Source organism: Etheostoma cragini, chromosome 22 (genome assembly GCF_013103735.1).
Source record: "Etheostoma cragini isolate CJK2018 chromosome 22, CSU_Ecrag_1.0, whole genome shotgun sequence".
Lineage (NCBI taxonomy): Eukaryota > Metazoa > Chordata > Actinopteri > Perciformes > Percidae > Etheostoma > Etheostoma cragini.
In genome coordinates this window covers 3,562,515-3,583,545 of record NC_048428.1, presented here as the reverse complement: position 1 = coordinate 3,583,545, position 21,031 = coordinate 3,562,515, and the positions used below count along the sequence as shown (strand labels likewise).

The 21,031-nt window shown below is 41.1% G+C and overlaps 1 protein-coding gene across 6 annotated transcripts in view; it reads left to right on the top strand.

The window, feature by feature from the left end:
* mpp7a (membrane protein, palmitoylated 7a (MAGUK p55 subfamily member 7)) overlaps positions 1-21,031 on the top strand; it is a 174,276-nt gene that overhangs the window by 50,477 nt on the left and 102,768 nt on the right. For all 6 annotated transcript variants that reach the window (XM_034862844.1, XM_034862841.1, XM_034862845.1 and 3 more), the window contains exon 3: positions 13,253-13,371. In XM_034862844.1, the coding sequence (XP_034718735.1) occupies positions 13,253-13,371 (119 nt within the window). The remainder of the gene's footprint in view (positions 1-13,252; positions 13,372-21,031) is intronic.

Genomic DNA, 21,031 nt, shown 5'->3' with positions numbered 1-21,031 from the left:
CTTTGGTTGATTTTGCTAAGTGTTTTTATGCATGCAGCCACAAATATTCAAGATTTTACTTCAACGAGGTGCGTGTTAAGATTTACTCGGAAGGCAGAGTTCCTAATTTCCAAGCTAGGTTATTGACAAAAATAGGACCGGTATGTGGCAAATGCCGCAGCCACTTTTGGATTCCAGCCCGCACTGTTCACGGCGATATCTTTACCTTTCATACATAAGCAGTAAAACAAAGCATAACCTGCAGCAACTGGTTAATGAAGTCTCTCTTGAAGTGTGTAGGTCGGAGGAGACAAGACTGCAACACTCTAGTACATCACCATAGAAACAAAGGAAGTCACTTCGTGGTGCTACTGAGCATTGCAGTTCTAATTCTGTCGCTACAAAAAAGTTCTACCTGCCCCAACGGCATCATAGGAGGCACAATCAACCTCTGCGACAAACTGCTGGCTCCATGCTAAAGAGATTCATTAACATGTACAGAGACACCAAAAATTCCAATCCAGAAAATGTTGAATTTCAAAATAAACTTTTTTGACAACATTGTCAAAGTCTGTCATTTTTGCATGCTATTGAAATACGGCGTACAGCTCAGAATGTCTAAAAATGTCTCTGTATGCAGTGATGCGTGGGACTTGGAGTTAGTTCAGTAATAAGTTGCCCCATGACTTGATGAGGGTTGTACAGTAATAGCATCTTGCTGTCTGCAGATGAGGTTTTTTTTTTTCAGTGAAACCCTCAGACATGCAACATCTGGTTTATGCCATTTAGAGTTCAGTAAGCCTCCTGGAGTGAGAGTGGGTGTTTGCTCGTTGTAGCCCCATTTCCTCCCTGCTTCTGCAGTTATGTGATTGCAGTTTTGTGGTAGAATAGGTCATTTGTGGGGGAGAGGTACAATGGGGTGATATTGGCGATTTAGAGCTGGAGACATCACAACGAAAATCTAGACATAAATCTATTTTATTTAGTAGTGAGCAATAACTTGCTATCTCTAGTTTCACATATGTTTATATTTCAGATATGCCTAATACAAGATTTGCTCTCTCACTATTTCAAAAAGTCAATGTTAAAAAGTTCTGTCTTAAAAAGCTTCTACTGAAAAAATACCAATAGGCTGCATATCCTTGCATATGAACCTTACTTTCCTATAGGTGATAGTCTTTTTACAAGCTTTTAGGAGGATGAGTGTGGCAAAAAGGTACGTACACTAGTGCTCATTTTGTCACCTAATTTAAATTTAATCTTAGTCTTATTCTTGTTCCAAATGTCCTTGTTAGTTTTAGTCATATTCAGTTATTCACATATGTTTTTTTGTTAGTCAAGTTTTAGTCGACTAAAAGTCTTGTCATTTTAGTCTAGTTGTAGTCAAAAGAGAACTCAGGTATCTTAGTCAAGTTTTAATCAAAACATTTTAGTCTGTTTTGAAAGAAATTATTTCTGAGATTATTTCTGATAACCTTTTCAGCCAAATAGTGTCTCACACATCTCACCTTGTTTAACAGAACACATGTTAGATAAGAGCCAGGGCTCTTGGGCTCTACAGCACGTTGTAGCACATAGCTACCTGAATGTGTGACGGCTATACGAAAAAAAGGGGACACTCCGAATCTGCTGATTGAACTGTGCTTAGTGGGGGAAATAATACTTGGAACCAAGCGATTAGCCTGTTTGGAACAGGCACAAACGGGCACTGCACTAGTTCTATCTCATGACGAAAATGAAGAGAGATTTTTTTTTGCAAAACAATTTAGTCTTGTTTTTTTCGTCAACAATACTGTATCTTAATTTAGTCTTAGTCAGTGTTTTTGGACATTGGTTCAGTCTTGTCATCTAATCGTCATAATCATCATGGTAAAAAGGTCGTTGACGAACATATTTAGTCATGTCTCGTCTGACAAAATTAGTGCTAGTACAAGTAGTGTACACTGCTTCTCAGATGTTTCAGTGTTGGGATTATCAGAAAACCTTTGCCCAGTAGTGTCCTCCATTTTCATTTATTAGCTTAGTTTACTGATAGGTCAGTAGGATGTGCAATAGCTCAAGCTTATTGTGAATTTTATAAGCGCCCTCTGCTAGATCAGAAGAAAAACTACTTCAAATCGTCAGTTTTTTTTTTCCAGGTTTGTACAAAAGTTGGAATTTCAAACGATAAAATGTCAGCCTTAGTCTACATTAGGAGTGTGTAGGAGTGCAACTGAAAAATTGGCCGTACAGATATAACCTCTGATGTTAATTTACCGGAGTTTAATCTCTGTTTATGTCAGCGGATAAGTAACAAGAATATACAGTATAGAAACAAGATGTTTAAGGTCATTTACAAACCGTTTTTTTAATTTGTAATTTGTTTCTAAGAAAGCTGACATTCAGTTTATTAAACTAAACACTCAAGACTATACATGAAATCTACTTTATTTATTGAGTGACAGATAAACTGTGACCATCACCGCTCTTGTTCCTTCTACGTGATTTAGTAAATAAGACACTTATTGGTGTAATTAATTAATTTGCTGTGGTTGGAAATTAGTTGGTTTTGACTGACGGGCTTGCTTAATTCTGCTGCATAGTCTGCCGCTTGCTGACAAGCCCCCCATCCCCCATAACAGTCTCTGCATGGTGCCCCTTAAACCGTACACCTGAGACCAGCCTAATTCCTTGTGCACACACTCTTAAACCGGCACTTCAAAAGACCCCAATGCCCTTTTATTAACCTTATTAAAGTTAAAAGTGTTATTCCGAGCCGTACCTGCGTGTACTATCAAGGTTTACGGCCCCCGCGCAGCATTTAAAGATAAGGGTGGTTCAGCCATGCACAGCTGCGGAGGAGGTGGGCGACACTCGCATTAAAGATTACACATGGAAATCTTGCGATGGGACAACGCTTTTACCAGATAGGCTAATAACTTACTGGCTGCCTGTGTGCATGTTTGTGCGGGAACGATTGATGATCAATTCCAGCCATTTTATGCTCTCCAATCTTTTCCTGTTGGAAAAAGCTGATGGCTCTATAACGATACTGAGCAATGTCTATAATGAGGCACTTGGCAACTTTCCTGCATTCTTGCTTCCACATACACACACACACATGCTCCTGTGTATGACAAATGCGTACATACAAACACAAATCTCTGAATCAAATGAGCGATATGAGAAGAATATGGCCATATGGTTTTTGTCTTTGTCAAGGTAAACAGTACATTTTTTTATCCTGATGTCAAGAATCCACAGCGTCTGGGCTTGGCTGTCATTAACATCAGACATAGGGAGGACTTTGGGGGGGGGGGGGGGGGGGGGGGGGGGGGGGGGGGGTGATGATCCTCTGGGAGCTTCCAGCCATTTGTCGTGGTCCTCAGCTGGTAGCCAGCTCTGTGCCGCAGTGAAACAGTACCGAAACACAAGAATTGTTGCCACTGGAAGAGCTCCCTGTTTCCAGTTAGATCAGAAGTAAAATTTCCACATCATTCTAGAAAAAAACTAAAAGAACAGTCAAAGCAAGCAGATGTAAAAGAAAGAAATCAAGTGAGTGTGACTGCGAGTGAGGAATGATGACTTTTATCTGTTTGAATACGAAGAATTCTTACTCTTTTTGTTGACGTAGGATGACATCCTCCACAGTTCCCATCCAAAGCTCACAGGCTACTAAATCGGTCATTGGCAGGCAGGACATGCTCACTTGCATTAAGAAAGAACCTGAAAACAGCTTTACAGACCATGTGTTCTCTTAGACAAACAGGTAATGGGATGTTGAGTAATAACTTGCAACTTTGAGAGTGACACGACGAAAGATTTAGTGTAAATTTGAAGCACAAATTTTAACAAGTGCTGCTATTGATGTATGGTCAAAATGAAGCTTTTTGGGTGATATTGATATGTCTGCAACTGATTTTCCTGGAAGACTTGAAATAAGTAGCTGGCCACGGCTTCGGACAGAACATGAAGGCCTATGCCAGTGAGTCTGCTGCTGTTTCATTGCCACAATAAGCAGAGGTGGCAGGTCATACGGATGTGGCTAGCTTGTTGTGGCTTCTGTGTTTTGTCTACCATGTTAGGTTAGCCAAACAGAGGCCCTTCATCTCCATCTTGGGAAAGAGAAGTTCTGGATGGCCACCACCCAACTTAGCCTTCCCACAGAATTCAGAAGCAGACATCTCAGCATCCAACAAACAGTAGACTGGCACTCTGCTTTATTCTCCATCTTCCACATCTCATATATCTGTCTTTATCCATGATAATGTCTCTATCATCATCTTTTTGTCTGCCCAGATATTCTGAACCCTTCGTCTTTCCTCTATGTTTAATTTCTCTACCTATCTGTCTTTCCTTACATTATATGTCATTTGTGAAGTTTAACTACCTAGATCTGGACTAGATACCAAGTTCCCTATAAATTACTTCACTCCAGCCGTAGTGCAGGTGCTTCTACTTAAGCCTCACTTGTCTGCAGTGTGATTGTTAAAACTGTTGTAGCTGAAAACACTGCTGGCTCTTCATGGTGCTGACGGATCCTGCAGACTATATGCCTTCAATTATGTTGATTAGACTTGTACTTTTGTCCTGAGCTCTGTTTTCAATGTGCTGACAGCCCTTTGAAGTCTAAAGGTGTGACGAAGCATGGAGCAGAGGATGGGTGAGGCACTTGCTACGTAATTTTTGATGGCATGTTGAAAAAGAGATGAAATAAAGTAAATCCTTTTTGAAAAGCTTGGCCTGTCCTGGCTCTGAAAAGAAACTTTGATAAGGTCCTGCAAACTAGATTATTTTTGCTTCCCCTGAATGAAGCATGAGCTCAGCAAGGGCCACGGAGTCTTTATAGGCCCTGAAATGACACACATCCAGAGTTCAGCCTGCGGTAGTGAAACAGTCGATATATGATCGGAGTGATGGTTGATTGCACCTGGACCGGCCCACTGTACTTGCTGAAGTCATTTTCCATGCCGTGGAGCCCTAACATCTTGCAAAAGCCACTCTCTTTTTTTCCCTTTAAACGATGGAGTTATTCAGAGACTGTGACACTGAAATATCATTGAAGATGGTATTGGACGGCTCAGTCCCCTGACCTTTTTTAATGTGGAGAATTGGTTTGGTCTTAGTAACTGGTAATGGGAGGTTTGTGGACTTGAATGGAGGCCGGAATTCCGCGGTGGAATTCATGGGCCACCTCTTTACATGCTCTATGATCTACCACTGTTATTTCCCAAGTAGAACACTGCTGGACTTTTGTAAGTTGTGTTTAAAGATCACAACGTCAGCTCAACTAATGCAGCTTTTAATACTATATAATTTCTGGTAGGTGATGCTGCAACAGTCATATGGTCACTTAATCCTGGCAACCAATGTCCTGCTATTCCATGCTCCTGCATGCTACTTTAGTAGAAAGAAGGTTTTTAAGTGGTTAGGCGCTGGTAGTCTTCAGGACAGAACAGAAGCTGTACGGCGGCATGACATATCAGTCCGGGGTTGGCTGTGAACAAGGCCCTTAACACTTTCCCTTTAGTTTGGCAACTGATTCAGGTTAAATCCATCTTCCCACCCACTGTCTGCGACGGGTTTCTCCCTTCGGATGAAAACGTCTTTGACATTAGTGCAGGATACATCATTGCTGTAATTATAATTCTGGCATTGCATAAAGCCATCACTCCTCGCTCTTTTCATTGTGTTTCCTTGTCTTTAGTGTCATCATTCTTTTTCTGACTAAACACATGCTTTAATTAGATGTTATTTATGATAGTGTGTATCTCAGATGTTGTGTGTTCCTTTACGGATTCTTGCTTCAATTCATTTTCTTTTGCTCTCTGTCTTTCTTTGCTATGCTTGAGGCAGGCTTTTCTTCACTCGCAGATTGATAATAAGGAGATAACTCAAGATTTAAGTGGATTAGGCTACACAGCCTGCAGCTGCATCTTTTTTGTACAACTTGCTCTTGCATCATCATACTATACTATGTCAATCAACTCCACTCAGAAGATCCCAGAAAATCCCCAGTTAGGCTAAATCCGCTGAGGACTTGGAGTAAGTGCAAAGCTGCAGTCAACCAGGGGTTAAAGTGGGTGATCCAGAGCTGCTCCGGCACCTGTGATTAATAAGGAAATTAATCTAATCATGCATCAGTGTTTCACCCATAGTCTACAAGTAGCAATTTTCTGTTTAAACGCAGGACAGTCCACTGTCTGTGCTTAGTTTACTTGTCCGTAACAGTAGGACAGTTGTCTTATTTTTACTGATAAAATCAGTTAAACAGGTGAAGGGTTGGTAGGCATCTGTTTTTCCTCGGGTAATTATAAGATATAACAGGTAAATGGTTTTGTCAAGGTTAGGTTAACTGACACGTCAAAAATAAATCATATTTGACACAGGAATAAGCCTACATTAAAAAGGTGATAAATGCAGGGAGCAAACATTTTTAATAAAAGTAAATAATAAAAGTAGACTAAAATGTAATGTCTTTACATCAACTAAAACTGTACTGAAACGTTTTGGGTTGTGGATGTTGGTATTGGCAGTGGTAGATAAAATGCTTAACCCTTGTGTTGTCTTTCTGTCAAAATTGAAAATCAACACAAATCCTGGATTTAAATGTTTACTTCAAGGGAATAGTGAAAGAGAGACATTATTAGCACAATGCACTTAAAGTGACTTTATGTGTTTCCAGGGTGGAGCTTTTAACTCTAATATAATGCTGGATAAAAATACCATGCATCGTATTTTGCTTGGAATATTTTATGTGTAGATTCTGAATCTCCAATGTAACCAGTAACATTGTACTTTCAGGTAAATGTAGTAAAACAGTGTTTCCTCTGAAGTAGAAGTACACAGTGAGTCAGTAGTACACAGTTGAGTTGCTTTGGGGGGCTCGTATAAGCTATTCCGGGGTTCAGTGTTAAAATCAGCAATAGCACAGGCGTTTTGAAAAGGGCACTGCACTGGTGTTCACAGTTCAATGTTTGATATACTGACCTGCTAAGAAAGCCCCCACATGTTGTCACAATTGTCTTCCCCCGGCAGTCTGGTGAGCCTCACAAAACATTGTGCCTCTCTACACGTTCCTGAAAGATATATGAGGGAGGTCAATAACTCATTCGGCAACTTGGAGAAAGTGCAGGGGGAGGAAATTGAGTCAAAACCAAACGTTCATTTCCTGTATTCGAAAAAGTTACAGACACGCAGTTTGTCTTTCTGTATGTAGTTCAGTTACTAGATGCTAGTGGGGTCCCACCGTATCAGTGCTGTACATTCCAACATGTAAAGTTATGGAAAGACTGATTAATCTGTCTCCTAGCAGCCCATGTGGCCAAGTGTGGCCTGTAAGTAAATCGTGTCAAAGTTACAATATCATGGCAAGGGTCATATTTTACACCCATGCAAACTATGTGTAGTTAGATCAATCCCATCTTGCACTGCTCTAGAAAAAAATGAGGTTGTTGACCTATGTCACTAGCAATTATATGTATCATGTTTAATGCATTTCATTGTCTGGGATTGTTTTGTGTGTGTTTTACATAAAAAGGGTCTGAAAGGGTCTTTTTCTTAACCGCTGTGGAGGTGTGGGGGCGTGAGAGGGGAAGTGCTGTTTGGCAGTTAAAGTGGTCACTTCCTCCGTACGGGATGCTTCAGAGGCCCTGGCCTGTCTGATTTCTCTGAAGACTGTTTCGGCCATCCTGCACAACATCATGCCGGCCTTCATGAGCTCTGGCCTGGATTGGTCTAGAACTAGCCACAACAGAAACTAGTGGTCCACTACAACACACTGCCAGGTCTGCTACACACTAACCGCACAAGAGGGTCCAGAATAGTCCGGCCAAAACAAATCAAATGAAGCCAGACCAGCCCTGCAAGAAAGAAGTTGGTCCACCCTTCTAGTAGTAAATGGTCGGCCCTATCTTGTTCCCTTTCTTGCCCCCCCCCCCCCCCCACACACACACACACCTAATTTTTGTCTCTCAATGTCTGTGCTGGGCAAAGTTTATGATGTTACATTTGTCTATACATCTGGCCCTGGATTAAGTTCTCCCTCCACTTTTTATAGTGTCCACACACAGTGATTTTACCACCACTGTGGTTGTTCTCTGGCTCATTTCCTTTTTCTCTCCATTCGTCTCCATTTCTCCTTGCTTGTCCACCCATACATTCTTATATTTAATTTCAGCTTTGCAGAGTCCTTGTTTAGCTCTTGGCTCCTCTACGGCTGTTTCTGTTGTTGGTTGGCACTGGGTTTTCTCTGGTTCACAGGGTTCAGCCTGACATAGTGACCCCAGAAGGCGAGCAGAGTGGTAGCTTGTCTTTTTGCATCTTTTCCCCCCTCATTATGTTATTAATTCTGATCGCCTACTTGGTTTGATGTATTTCACATAATGTGCTATATGCATACACCTCACCTCCTTTAGGTTTTCCCAGCATGAAGAGGGAGGAATTGTTGTCAGAAGGAATAAAGTATTGAAAAGAAAGAATTGAATCGCAGAGAGTGTAGACAGGAGGCAAGACTTCGTACCTGAGGAGAATAATGCTTAGGGACTCTCACTCTCTCCTTCCCTCCCTTGCTGCCTTCATCCCCTCCTACTGATATCTCAGCGCTGCCTATTGTAATGACATTCCCATATCTCTTCCCCACCACTCTTGCCGCCCTTCCTACACCCCTCACCTCAACCCATGTCTCTTTAAATCTGATTTTAATATATTATGTGAGATGTTCTGCCGGGAGTTCCAAGTTGTAAATGACCGGGGGAGCCAGCTGGTCAGGCAGGCTTGTGTTAGATAAAAAGCTAGAAGGGTTCTGGTAATGAGGACCAGAGAACCAAGCATTGGATGACCACATACCAGGGACAATATCACACACCAAGTTTGAGTAAAACCACAGGGTCTCTATAATGACTGCTGCACGTGTTGTGTGTAAAACCTCTGTCTTGTTCAATGGCTTTTTCTCTCCTTGTTTCCGTAGCAGAACTGTTGTGCGATATGAGATATGAGGCGCTAACACTATGTATGTAGTGAATCCATGTTGTGAGCTGAAGAACATGGGAGGATATCATTTTGATATATCCTGTGTGTCTGCTCAAAGATCTCTAAAACCCCAAATAACCTCCACATGGAAAGCAGAGGGTTGAGTGTGGCAGATGACACTCCATCTATTTGACTGCCCTCTCCCGCCAAGTGGTCTGAGCTGCCAGCACACACTTGCTCTAACCCAGTCAGAGAGCCCGCCACTTCAGTCATTCATCCAGCCAAAGACGTCAACCAATGTTGTCAATCAACCGTTTTCAGCTACGAATTACTCCAGTGTGGTGCTCTTTTTCTCACCCTCCTTTCTCTCTATCGCTCTGATGAAAGACACTCAGAGAGGTAGCCAAGCCAATCAAGTTTGTCTTGACATTACAATGGCTCCACTCTGAATGTGTTTCGAGTTTCTGATAAGTATCAGTCAGATGAGTTTCAACTGCTGTGTCAGAGAGTCTAGAGGGCTTTTCTGGTGCATTTATAAAGGGGACACATCTACACTACTACATTTGCCACCGCAGTGCCAGTAGGTGCTAGTTAGCGTCTGTTAGCTGTTAGCTCCACTGGGACGCACCTGTGCTAATGTCCTCGCATTGCTGCAATACTGTTTATATAGATATGGTTTAATTTTCCGTTACATGACCCATTTCTTCTGTAAAGCCATGCCTGTGTTGGATCTTTCTACTCTCTCTCCTCTTACTCTCAGTGCCCGGCCACACAGCGGTCCACACTTCTGACATTGGTCTACAGTTTTAATTTTTTTGTTAACACCGCTGTATATTGTTAAATATGAGGGGCAAACCTCTATTTGTACCAGTGTTTGCGCGGGTAACTGCTATCGCGGCCGCCACAGCGAAGAACAAGTAGAAGTTACTGAATGCAACTAACTTCAGTTTGAGTATAGTGAAACGGAGCCCGCTGGACCTGGGCGAGAGATGGGACTCATGGCCAGAATATCATAGGTCATGAAAATGCAGCGCAGTGACAATACAGACATTTCATACACACAACGTGTGTATCCGCCATTCGACCCGTGATGGACCTGTTTATGATGATCAGCCGTCTCTCTGTGAGTACGTCCATCGCACTCCCTCTCTCTCCCTCTCTCTCCCTAGCTCTTTTAATCAGTTATTGTTGAAAACAAGTGAAAGAGCTTTCTCAGAGATGCATTTAAAAAAAAAAATCCTACGCTATTTATTTCAGATAGCTAATTATCATTTACATGTGTCGCAGCTGTATTCCTATACAACATACAACTTCAACATAAGAGGAATGTAGCATAATATGGATGTGAAAGCAGTTATAAATAGCCTATGTGACAATAAAATTAGTTTTGGATAAAATCAACAAATAATTGTGAGAATAATCGTGATCAAAAGATTGATCACAATAATCTTGATTATAATTTTGGCCATAACCGTGCAGCCCTTGTCCAAGGTGTTCACATTTTAGTCAGCTAGAGACAGACCGACGTTCCTGCAGTTTATAGACAGATAAGATCAGTGTGCTATTCCCCAACAGAGGGGTAACGAAAAAAAAGGACGGAATGGAGAGGTTCTGTTGGTATCATCCACAATTTTTGACAATAGAAATGAAAAGGCGTTTTATTAGTGGTGTAACAGACAATAGTTGTCCCGTGGTCCGTAAAAAAAGTCACATAGAATTCCTCCTGAGTACTTCTGTTTTGCAAATACATGCTAAATACACCAGAAATTGATTACTGTTATTTCAAAGATTAATTTTTGCTTTTATTTAATAGTGCAGCTAGGTGAGAAAGGTGAGAGAGGGGGGGAAATCACCGGTCGGATTAGAACCATGGACATCCATGTCGAGGCTGTACGTGCACCTGCTCTACCCACTGAACCAACCCGGCCACTCAGAAATTGATTGTTTGAAAGCCCCCTGAGGACATGCGTGCCATCTGTTTAGTTAAAAATAATAAAATGGTTAACATTGAACTTTTCAACTGATCAAAAAGTTTGAATTTTTAGTTGCTGGATGTATTTTTTTGAGTTTTTTCTGATTGAGGGCTCCAGACTAACTTTAAAAAAAGTTTGAAGCACTGTAGCCCCCAACTGAAAATTGTAGGGGCACAGGCGGAAAATATAGGAATGCACACCTTAAATCGAGCTGCAACGCAATTGTTTACATTTTACCCATTTTAACTGTATTACTGATAAATACTTGAATAAATACAGAAACTACTATGTGCTGTTTTATTTTAGTTCACAGTCATATTTTAAAAGAATGATGCTTAACATATGCACATTCAGACATATAAACAATATATTAATACTTTCATTACACAGCAAAACAAATACACTAAATGTTAACATGAGTTCAGTGGTCAGTGCTCACTTAACTGTCATTGCAGCATCTGTGCAAGTAAACAACTTGTGCCTCTCCCCTGATCTGTGGTCAAACCGCATTGTTTTCCTATTAGAAGACCCGTGTAGACAACTCAGAGGAAGCTCTACCCTTGTGCTCAAAGTTCAACCAAAGCCAGAAGCACTGATGATGTATACTTACCTCTGTTCTCTGTGGGACGCTGGAAGGCTCTGACGGCCAACCCTTGTAATTTCGCCAAAGCCACTTTTGACTCTAACTCGTCATTTTGCTGCTGTGAAGGAAATAATGCGTCAAGATTCATTTTGCCCAGGTTGACTTTTAAGGCGATGAGTGTGACCCTACAAAAGCAAAACACAGGGGTAAAGATGACATTACCCATGCAGTTGACTAATCACTCACGGACCCTCTCCCTCTCACACACATTGGTCCGCTCTTGAAGACACCTTCCTTTCTCGTTTTTCAACAGGAAATTAAAAATGTTGTCAAATTTGCAGGTTGAACATGTGTGGGTAGTAAAAACAGATTCAAGATTCAAGAGGTTTAGTGTCATATGCACAGTGAAGACAAGTTACACCATGCAATGAAAAAGCTTGCTTTGCCAGTCTTCCTTACACAGCAAAAAAAGGAGTGTAGTACAATGAAGCTAAAACAAACAAAAAGTTGTAATAAATAGTTTGAAAAGAGATTAAAAATGAATAAAGTTCACTGTGCTTTGACAGACTATATGTGGTTTAGGAGTGAAGGATGGAGTGTGTGTGCGGGGAGATATTGCAGTGTTCAGGAGTCTGATTACCTGTGGATAGAAGCTGTGTGTGAGTGTTTTTGTCCGTGCTTTCACACTCCTGTAGCCCCTTCCTGAGAGCAGGAGTGTGAAGAGGCTGTTTTGTTTGTGTGTGTTGTCTTTAAAGGTCCCATGGCATGAAAATGGTGAAAGTGGTGTACATGTAATGTCATAGTTCCATTACCTTTATTGTGACTATAATTGCCACTGTTCATCACACCCCCAGCCGGCCCTGTCAGACACCGCCTACCAAGAACCTGGGTCTGACCAAGGTTTCTTCCTAAAAGGGAGTTTCTCCTTGCCATTGTCGCACTGAATGCTTGATCTTGGGGGAATTACTAGAATTGTTGGGGCTTTGTAAATTATCGAGTGTGCTCTAGGCCTCCTCTATCTGGAAAGAGTCTTGAGATAACTTTTGTTGTGATTTGATACTATAATTAAAATTGAATTTATGATGGAAAGGCTGCTTCACAGATGAGTTGTGCAGTTTTATAACACGTTGGAGAGCCGTTGCTGTCTCCTTGCCATATTGTGATGGAGGGTGGGCTTACACCCTCCACTGTACATCTGTAGAAGTTACAGAGGACTTTGGTTGAAATTTTCTCAGACTCCTTAGGAAGGGCAGTCTCTGCTGGGCTTTCTTTAGGAGCTGGTTTTGAGACCAGGTAATGTCTTCGCTAATGTGTGTTCCAAGGAATTTAAAGGTTTTCACCCTCTCTATGTCTTTCCCAACGATTGTTGCTCCTTCCCCCCTCTTCTAGGATCGATAATCATCTCCTTGGTTTTGTCTGCATTTAAGGAGAGATTATTTTGCTAACACCAGGAAAACCTGCTTTCTGTACGCAGTCTCCTCACCCCCAGGGATCAGCCCAATGATAGCACACTTTCAAATGGTGGTGTCAGTCCAGGAGACTACGCAGTCACAGGGTGTACAGCAGCGGAATTGGCAAACAACCCTGTGGGGTCCCATGCTATATATGTTTTCCTGCACACATACAGCTCTTATGTTCTTGTATGTATTATTAAACTACAGATGTATGCATATTTGTTTCTATGCATGTGTTTAGTATGTGAATGAAGGCATGTACTCAGTCCTCCCACAGCGATGCCAAACCTCTGTTTCCTCTTCCTCGTCTTCAGGTCTGTACGAGCTGCTGGCGGCTCTTCCCTCCCAGCTGCAGCCCCATGTCAGCCGCCCTGAGGACAACATCTTCCTCCAGGACATGTTTGGGGAGAGAAGCCTCCACTCGCTGGTCAAGGTATACAAAAAGACACCTCTTTTTTTTTAGAGGAATGTGTTGTTTTGTTAGTAAGTTTAAGTAAGTTTTGCCAAGTGGTTCAGTTGAGATGATGGCCCAGAAGATATTGATATCCACTTTGCTATATCCAGGACACTGCACTTCTCAACATGCAAATTTATATCAGTCACTTCAGTTTTTTATGAATGGATAGTATCAAACCAGCATCTTTTTGATTTCCAGCAAAGTAGAACATCCTCTTCTTGCAAAACATGTGTTACTTTACCAGCATGTAGTTTTATTCAAATTATGTTATTTAGAGTGCTCATATTATGCTCGTTTTCAGGTTCATAATTGTATTTAGAGGTTAGATCAGAATAAGTTTAAATGGTTTAATTAAAAAAAAAAAAAAAAAAATGAGGAATTTCACTTCTTCTTCTTCATCTTGTTGCACATGCACAGTACCTAAGTGAGGACTACTAGCCAATCAGAAGCAGAGTATAAGGTTGCCATGTTAGCAGCTAGGCAAGCACTATAAGGCATGTGAAGCACGTTTGTCAGAGAAGTAAAAGCTGGAGTACAACAGAGCTGTTTGGAGCAGTTGGTAAACAGTGTATTCTGTTGGAGATGGTAAGTCCCTTTGGGGTGGACTGGGGGACTTTTATACTTTGTAAACCTATAATATGCACAAAAAAGATATATAATAAAGGAAAGGGGAAAAGCATACTATGAGCACTTTAAAAAGTGACAGTGCTATAATCTTGAATAATTAAAGGTCCCATGACTTGGTGCTCTTTGGATGCTTTATATAGACCTTAGTGGTCCCCTTATACTGTATCTGAAGTCTCTTTTATATAGACCTTAGTGGTCCCCTAATACTGTATCTGAAGTCTCTTTTATATAGACCTTAGTGGTCCCCTTATACTGTATCTGAAGTCTCTTTTATATAAGCCTTAGTGGTCCCCTTATACTGTATCTGAGGCAGGGCTGTAGTACTCAAGTCCAGTCTTGGACTCGAGTCCGGACTGGAGACTTGTCTCGGACTCGGCCACTGGTCTTGCAAAATATGGCTTTTGGTCTCCATCCAAGTTGATTGTCTTGATACTGTCATGCATAAAACTTTTTTTGCTGTCCTGGACTCTATCTTGACTCGGACTCGAACCTCTTTGGACTCTGTCTTGACTTAGACTCGACTAGTCCTGGTCTTGGACTTATCTTGGACTCGACAAAGGTGGTCTTGACCACAGCCCTAATCTAAGGTCTCTTTTATATAGACCTTAGTGGTCCCCTAATACTGTATCTGAAGTCTCTTTTATATAGACCTTAGTGGTCCCCTAATACTGTATCTGAAGTCTCTTTTATATAGACCTTATTGGTCCACTAATACTGTATCTGAAGTCTCTTTATATAGACCTTAGAGGTCCTCTAATACTGAAACTGAAGTCTCTTTCCCAAAATTCAGCCTTGGTGCAGAATTACAGCCACTACAGCCGGGGGGGGGGACAAAAGGCCCCTTCACATGTTCTGAGTTTACATTATGAACCATTTTGACAAAAAGGAACACTTTTAACAGTCTGTAAAATGCAAAAAGGAAAACATAATTTGTTTTGCTTTTTCAAATCTTAACATAGTCTATGCTATGAAATATTAAATAATAGAAGAAGTAGTAGTAGTAAATAGTAGAAATGGTCACAGCACTATTGTCAGTATATGTGTAACCTTCAAATCTACATTTGAGTCTAGGTTACCCACCTTCACGTACACATCCTTCCTTTCATGGGAGGGGACAGAATCCATATTCTATTTCCCCCCCCAACACTTGATCCGACCTCACCTACCTAAATCAAAACATACATTCACACCTTTGTGCAACACTGCTCTATTCAACCCCCTTCTGTGCAGTCTAATTCATACATTACTAAGTTCATTGTCATTCCAATTCCACGCAGATCTTCTTACTCCCCCTTCTGCCAGCATGAATGTGCCTGGGGTCTAGTTACTTCCTGATAAACTAGATAGCTGCAGAGTTTGGAGAGAAGATGAGCACACTGGATATCTTTTACAAGCTAGCAGACGGACGGAGGTACTTGATATAAAACATTCTGTCTGTCTTTTCTAACCCCTTCTTCAGTTGGGATTTTCTGCAGTTGGCAGTCAATCTCTTCTTTCTTGAAAAGGGAACAGGAGGGCTTTTGTACTTGTTTGTCAGTCACTATTCAACCAGCAAATACATGTAACAACTGCTTCACCTCTTTCTCTAGTTCATTGATGTGACTGAGACTGATTTACTAAGACAACTCTAATTGTTAGAGCTCCATTTGACTATATCATTTGTACTGTATGTGGTCTACATTTTGAAAGAATGCCCCACACTGTACTTATGTGTTGGCATAATATATTTCACCTTGGTGGTATCTCTTTTTTCCCAGCCAGAATCATTATGTCACAGAAACTATTGAGAGAGAAAACTTGACATCATTTTCAACCCAGCATGTTTGCTTAGGATCCAGGGTTGTTATGTGCCAATGTGAGCATGTAAAAGTGCCTGAATTATGGCGTACCTCAGACGATGAAGCAAAACTCCGATGTCGAGACTTGAGGAAACCAGAGAGGTTTCATTTGATGCCTGGATTGTTATGGATGGCCAAAGACTAAGGCCTCTTGAACATGGATAATGATGGGCTGGGCCGGCCCATGTTCAGGGTTTATTCTTGCTGGCCCCAAAGAAAACACTGCATAGTGTGGGGCAGATAGAATGATGCTAATGAAGGTGGCATTATGTTTCTGTGATATTTAGCAAGACATATGGGTGGAGCGCCCAATTCACCTAGCCCTCAAACCACCATGATTATACCTAGCTAAGCTTTCACGAGGAACTCAAAGGGGAGTGTCAGCGGAGTCAAGACAATTTTACCTAGAGTGCAAAAAAGCTTTGCACCAACTGCAAGAAGAATTTGTATATACATTGTCAACAAAATGATAATTTCCTTATGCTACGTTCCCAATACAAAAGTAAATGTGTAATCTTGATTGCACAAAAATTATGAAAAAGGCCTATAGAGGATAAGATTGACCACAAGATCAACAGGCAGATCAGTGCAGTATAGGCTGAAGTTGGCATTGTACTGGACTGCTGTGGTGGGATAGGGAGCTAAGCATGAAGGGAAAGCTCTTTGCGTGGTGTTTTTTGGGCTCGCCTTTAGGGTTAAGATGGAACTGCTTCTCCTTTGCACTGAGAACCAACATCCAGCCCGTCAGTCTGTCACAAGGGCATAGGGTAGGGGATTTTATGTCATGTCCATTTCACCTATAACTTGTCAAGTTGTATCATGGCAGCACCCTCCTAACACGCTCGTCTGTTATTTATCGGTCTTCGGTTATGTTTCTAACGTACTCATTGTGTATCTTTATTCACGTAACGTTAACTGACGCATTTTATGTTCCGCTGCTCATTTAAAAAACCAAACGGTCACTGATACACAACAAACCATCATTAGTTGTGTGACTGCATGTTAGGTGAGTTCATGCTATTTTGCTGTACTGTATGATAATCCCTGGAATGTCAATGCAACGTTATACCTACACTGCAAATTATTCTTACCAAGATAAAAAAAACTTAGATTTAAAAGTGATAGATAATTTCTCTTGTTTTAAGAGTGCATTTCTTATTTTGAGTGTTCGATTTTACACTATAATGTTAAATCAATTAAGCTTGTCAAGTGAAATTATCTTGCTGCATGGACAGATCATTTCACTTGTTTTGAGTACCTTTTTCCTCAGATTGAGTGTAGAATTATCCCCCTCAGCCTTGGAACCCTAATTATAAATAAATGTCTATTAAAATCAAGTTTTCTGTCCGTTGTAAACTAAAAGAATGGTGAAAAGAATATACACATGGACATACATTACAAATGGGCTGGATGATTATTTACAGTATACGTGCATGTCTACATGTCTATATACTGTTTATGCAACCTATAGGATTTATAGGGACAGATTGATGGTTTTCACAGCATTTCAAAAATCAGTGGGCTACATTCTTTTATCCATATAGGTCTTTTTTCCATAATTTTGTAAAAGCTAAATTAAACATTCAAATTGCCTAAGATATAGTCAGACAGTATAAAATACACAAGCTGCTTCATTTATTAATGATTAACTGGGAAAAAATTGCTGCTCGAGTCAATGCGTAAACTCTAATATAGTGTATTAATTTCTGATTGATTTATTTCTTTCATATTGATAGGCTAGTATCTGGAAATGAAAATGCAGATATAGTCAGTATGTCCAAACTCTGCAAAGTAATACAGCTTTTTAATCAACGGGATTGTTGACACAAGAAAATGCAATGTTTGGATTAAAACGTTTTGTAGTCTGCCTAACAATCAATTATAGTTAATAAACCAACCCCGTTTTTTTATTCATGCAGATAACAAACTGTCTATGCAATAACTATGCGCTATAACGCGCCTAATACAGACTGAATGAATGAATGAGTTAATGAAAGCACGCTGTGTATGCATGTGTAGTGGGTCACTGAGAGAAGAAAACCTGCTTCTGACCAGGTTAGGTTCACAGGCTCAGTTACCATAGCAACTGACTCTGTGGTTAAGTTACCTCTCTTTCTGAAACAGGCTGGAGTTACCACTCTCTCAGGTTGTACTGGGCAGCTTCCAGGTGTTAATGCGACAAACTGGGTGAACGTGATCAGGGCTTTCCTACAAAACAGAGGCTTCCTCTCAGTGGAACGCTCCATAACAAATAAAGATACAAAAATAAATTAAATTGAAAAAATCAAACAGACGTCGCTTGGCATGATGCTTCAGAGGAAAGCATGTTTCATCCTTCTAAAACACATTTCTTTTTCCTCTCTTCAGGAAACGAAGCAGGTGAGGGAAACGTGAATGCCATTCAGAGACTTTTGATTTACCTGTAATCCTACTCCGTCTCCACCGAAAGTGGGGCTCAAAGCTGAGCCCCACTTTCAGTCAACATGCAGTGGATAGGACAGAGAAGCTTGTGCTTACACACCGGCATCTAGCACTGATTGATTTACCGTAAATTGGAACGCTACTCAGTACTTGGTACCGGCGTAATTTGGTATGTACCCTAAAAAGTAACCAAGACTAGTGCCCAACACTAAACGCAGTTTCCCCTTTCTCCTCAGCCTCTCCTCAGTCTTTTTTTAATTTAAATCGCTTACAAAGGGAAGCCCAACACCCTAAATGCAATTCCGAAATTTGAATGCCACTTTGTCTGTGTGCCAGAGAGATACTGCCTAAGTATTGGTTACGGTCTAGGCCTAAGCCCATGTAAACAAGTTCAATATTGCTAGTGTAGCAGAGTACAGACACCCAGTATAATACAGTTACGGTCATCTCTCGCTGTCACGGCCGAAACATTTTAAAATACGTTAGTATCACAGATCCTCATTAAATCTTGACCACAATAAGCCTGTTTTTAACCTATTTTCTTATTCGCCCTTTTTATTCAATAAAGAAAAACCAAGCTGCTTTTAACGTCTCTTACTGTTAACGTGGAGGCATAAGTGGAAACTGCCCCACTCCAGACATGCAGAACTATGTGTTTCCTCTGCTTTCTACTTGGTACTGAGACGTGAGCCAGCCTGTCAACTACTGAGCCAAATGGACAGAGAGGGAGACTTGGAAACACACAGAAGTACAGAACAACCATCTCGCCTTACAGCAGAGACCAGCACTCAGACCTAACATTCAGGTGAACATGGCTAACGTCAATGGCACACCATTAATAAAACCTTAATTGTCCCCTTCCTCTAAAGCCCCCCCACCAAAACTCTACAGATACAACTCTTTATTCAACAAGGCTGTGAAGGGGATGCTTTGGGAATGACTAAACAGCAGAGAGAAAACACACACATCATGTTAATCTGACAGGCTCTGCAACCCAGGTCGCTCATATGGAAACGCTCAAGCCTCACCTGGGTAATTATATAGCATCAGTTACTGGTCAGTCCGTCTGGAGGGAGAGAGAAGCACCGAAGGAAGAGGAACAACCCTAACCTGTCAAATATGGAAAGACAGACAAAAAGGAAGAAGACCTACATGAAGACTTAAACCAGACTTTTGTTCTTTCTACCTCTTGTCACTTTCCTTCATCAGATGGTTGGAGCAGCGTCTCACGTCCCCCTTAATCTTATTCTGTCACAGAGATGAAACAAATATTTTCTAATCTCATCTTTCAACAAGGCCTGGGGCTCGCAGGTTTGCCTCATTTTGCGTAGCCGCAGCATCAGAGCTGACATGTAATGTGAGTGCCGGCGTGTATAACTAGAATAGCCAAAACAATACATGACAGTTCCCCTCTTTTCAATTAAAGGGAGTTACTCAAGTGTGCTTTTCATGAATTCCACCACACTCATTGTTCCCCTGCCAAGATCCAGCTCCACAAAAAGCCACAGGAAATATAAAGCAATATTCAATTTCCACCTGCCTCAGGTGTTGCTCACCTTAAAGAACAAGATTCTGTCAGCAGGCCTCTAGCCAGGCCCTGAGATCCCTTATTTTGTGGTCGGTCAATTTCCCCTTAAATTCTGCTCCTGTTAGTTGCTAATAGGCTCGGCACTTGCAACACTGTTAAACAGCAACATTGATGTGGGCTTGCCATTTTCTTTTAGTTTTTTTCTCTATAGGCCTTTAATTACATGTAAAGGTGCTGCAGGCTGACGCTTGTACCAAAGTGGAAAATTCAGCTATTTTTGGTAAATGAGCTCATTTTCAGACAACTGTACTGTATTCCTTTTGGACCAGACTTGGTATCCCATGAATAACTGGATCCGGCTCTAGGTAGCCCTCCAAGTGTTTGTCTCACCCTGTAATGTCCATCAACTGTACTCCTTGGTAATGAGCATAGACTTGCCCTTTGGGCACTTATCTTATCCTTTCCACACCTCAAAACATAGATCTCAAAAAGGAAATAGTTCTAAACCTCTTTCCCTGCTGCAATAGCACCCACACCCAATAAACCTGGCTAATCATTTATGGTTCAGAACGTAGCATGTAAACCACACAACATCAGAGATCCCAAAGGAATCCCTGTCCTTGCAATGTTACATTCCATGCTTAGGCTACCTACCAAATATTTTAGTTTAATGATCAACCACAGTATGAAGTCGAAAGATCATGCTCAATGTCCACAAACAAGTACCTCTGAATTTAGCCAGATGAGCTAGACGAATAGAGGATTGATAAAGCCTAAGGCAAGGTTGTGATAAGGACAGGGGAAAGGAGAAGGGCTACTCCTTAGTGCAGCATACAGGCTGCAGAATGGCCAGCTGACTACTGAATAACCTTAAACCACATTGACTTGAACCATGTCAAGAGCATTAGGGAGGACAGTGAAAAAAAAGGAAAGGCCTACAGATCCACCAGTCCACATTCTATCAGTCAAATGTCTGTATTGGTAATCAAGGAAAATCTCTGGAGTGATCCCACAGCCATTATTCTAGGTCACTTTGGTTGACCTTGATTATGTATTCCAGAGGAAAAAAAAGGACTCAAAGTGAAACCAGAAGGCCTAGACTATATGAAGCCAATATTAATAGGACATGAAGCATACACAAAATATGGAAAATGAGGTTTGTGGGGCCATATTGTGTATTTATGGCTCCCACATGGCCTAAGAACTGCCTTAAGACATCATT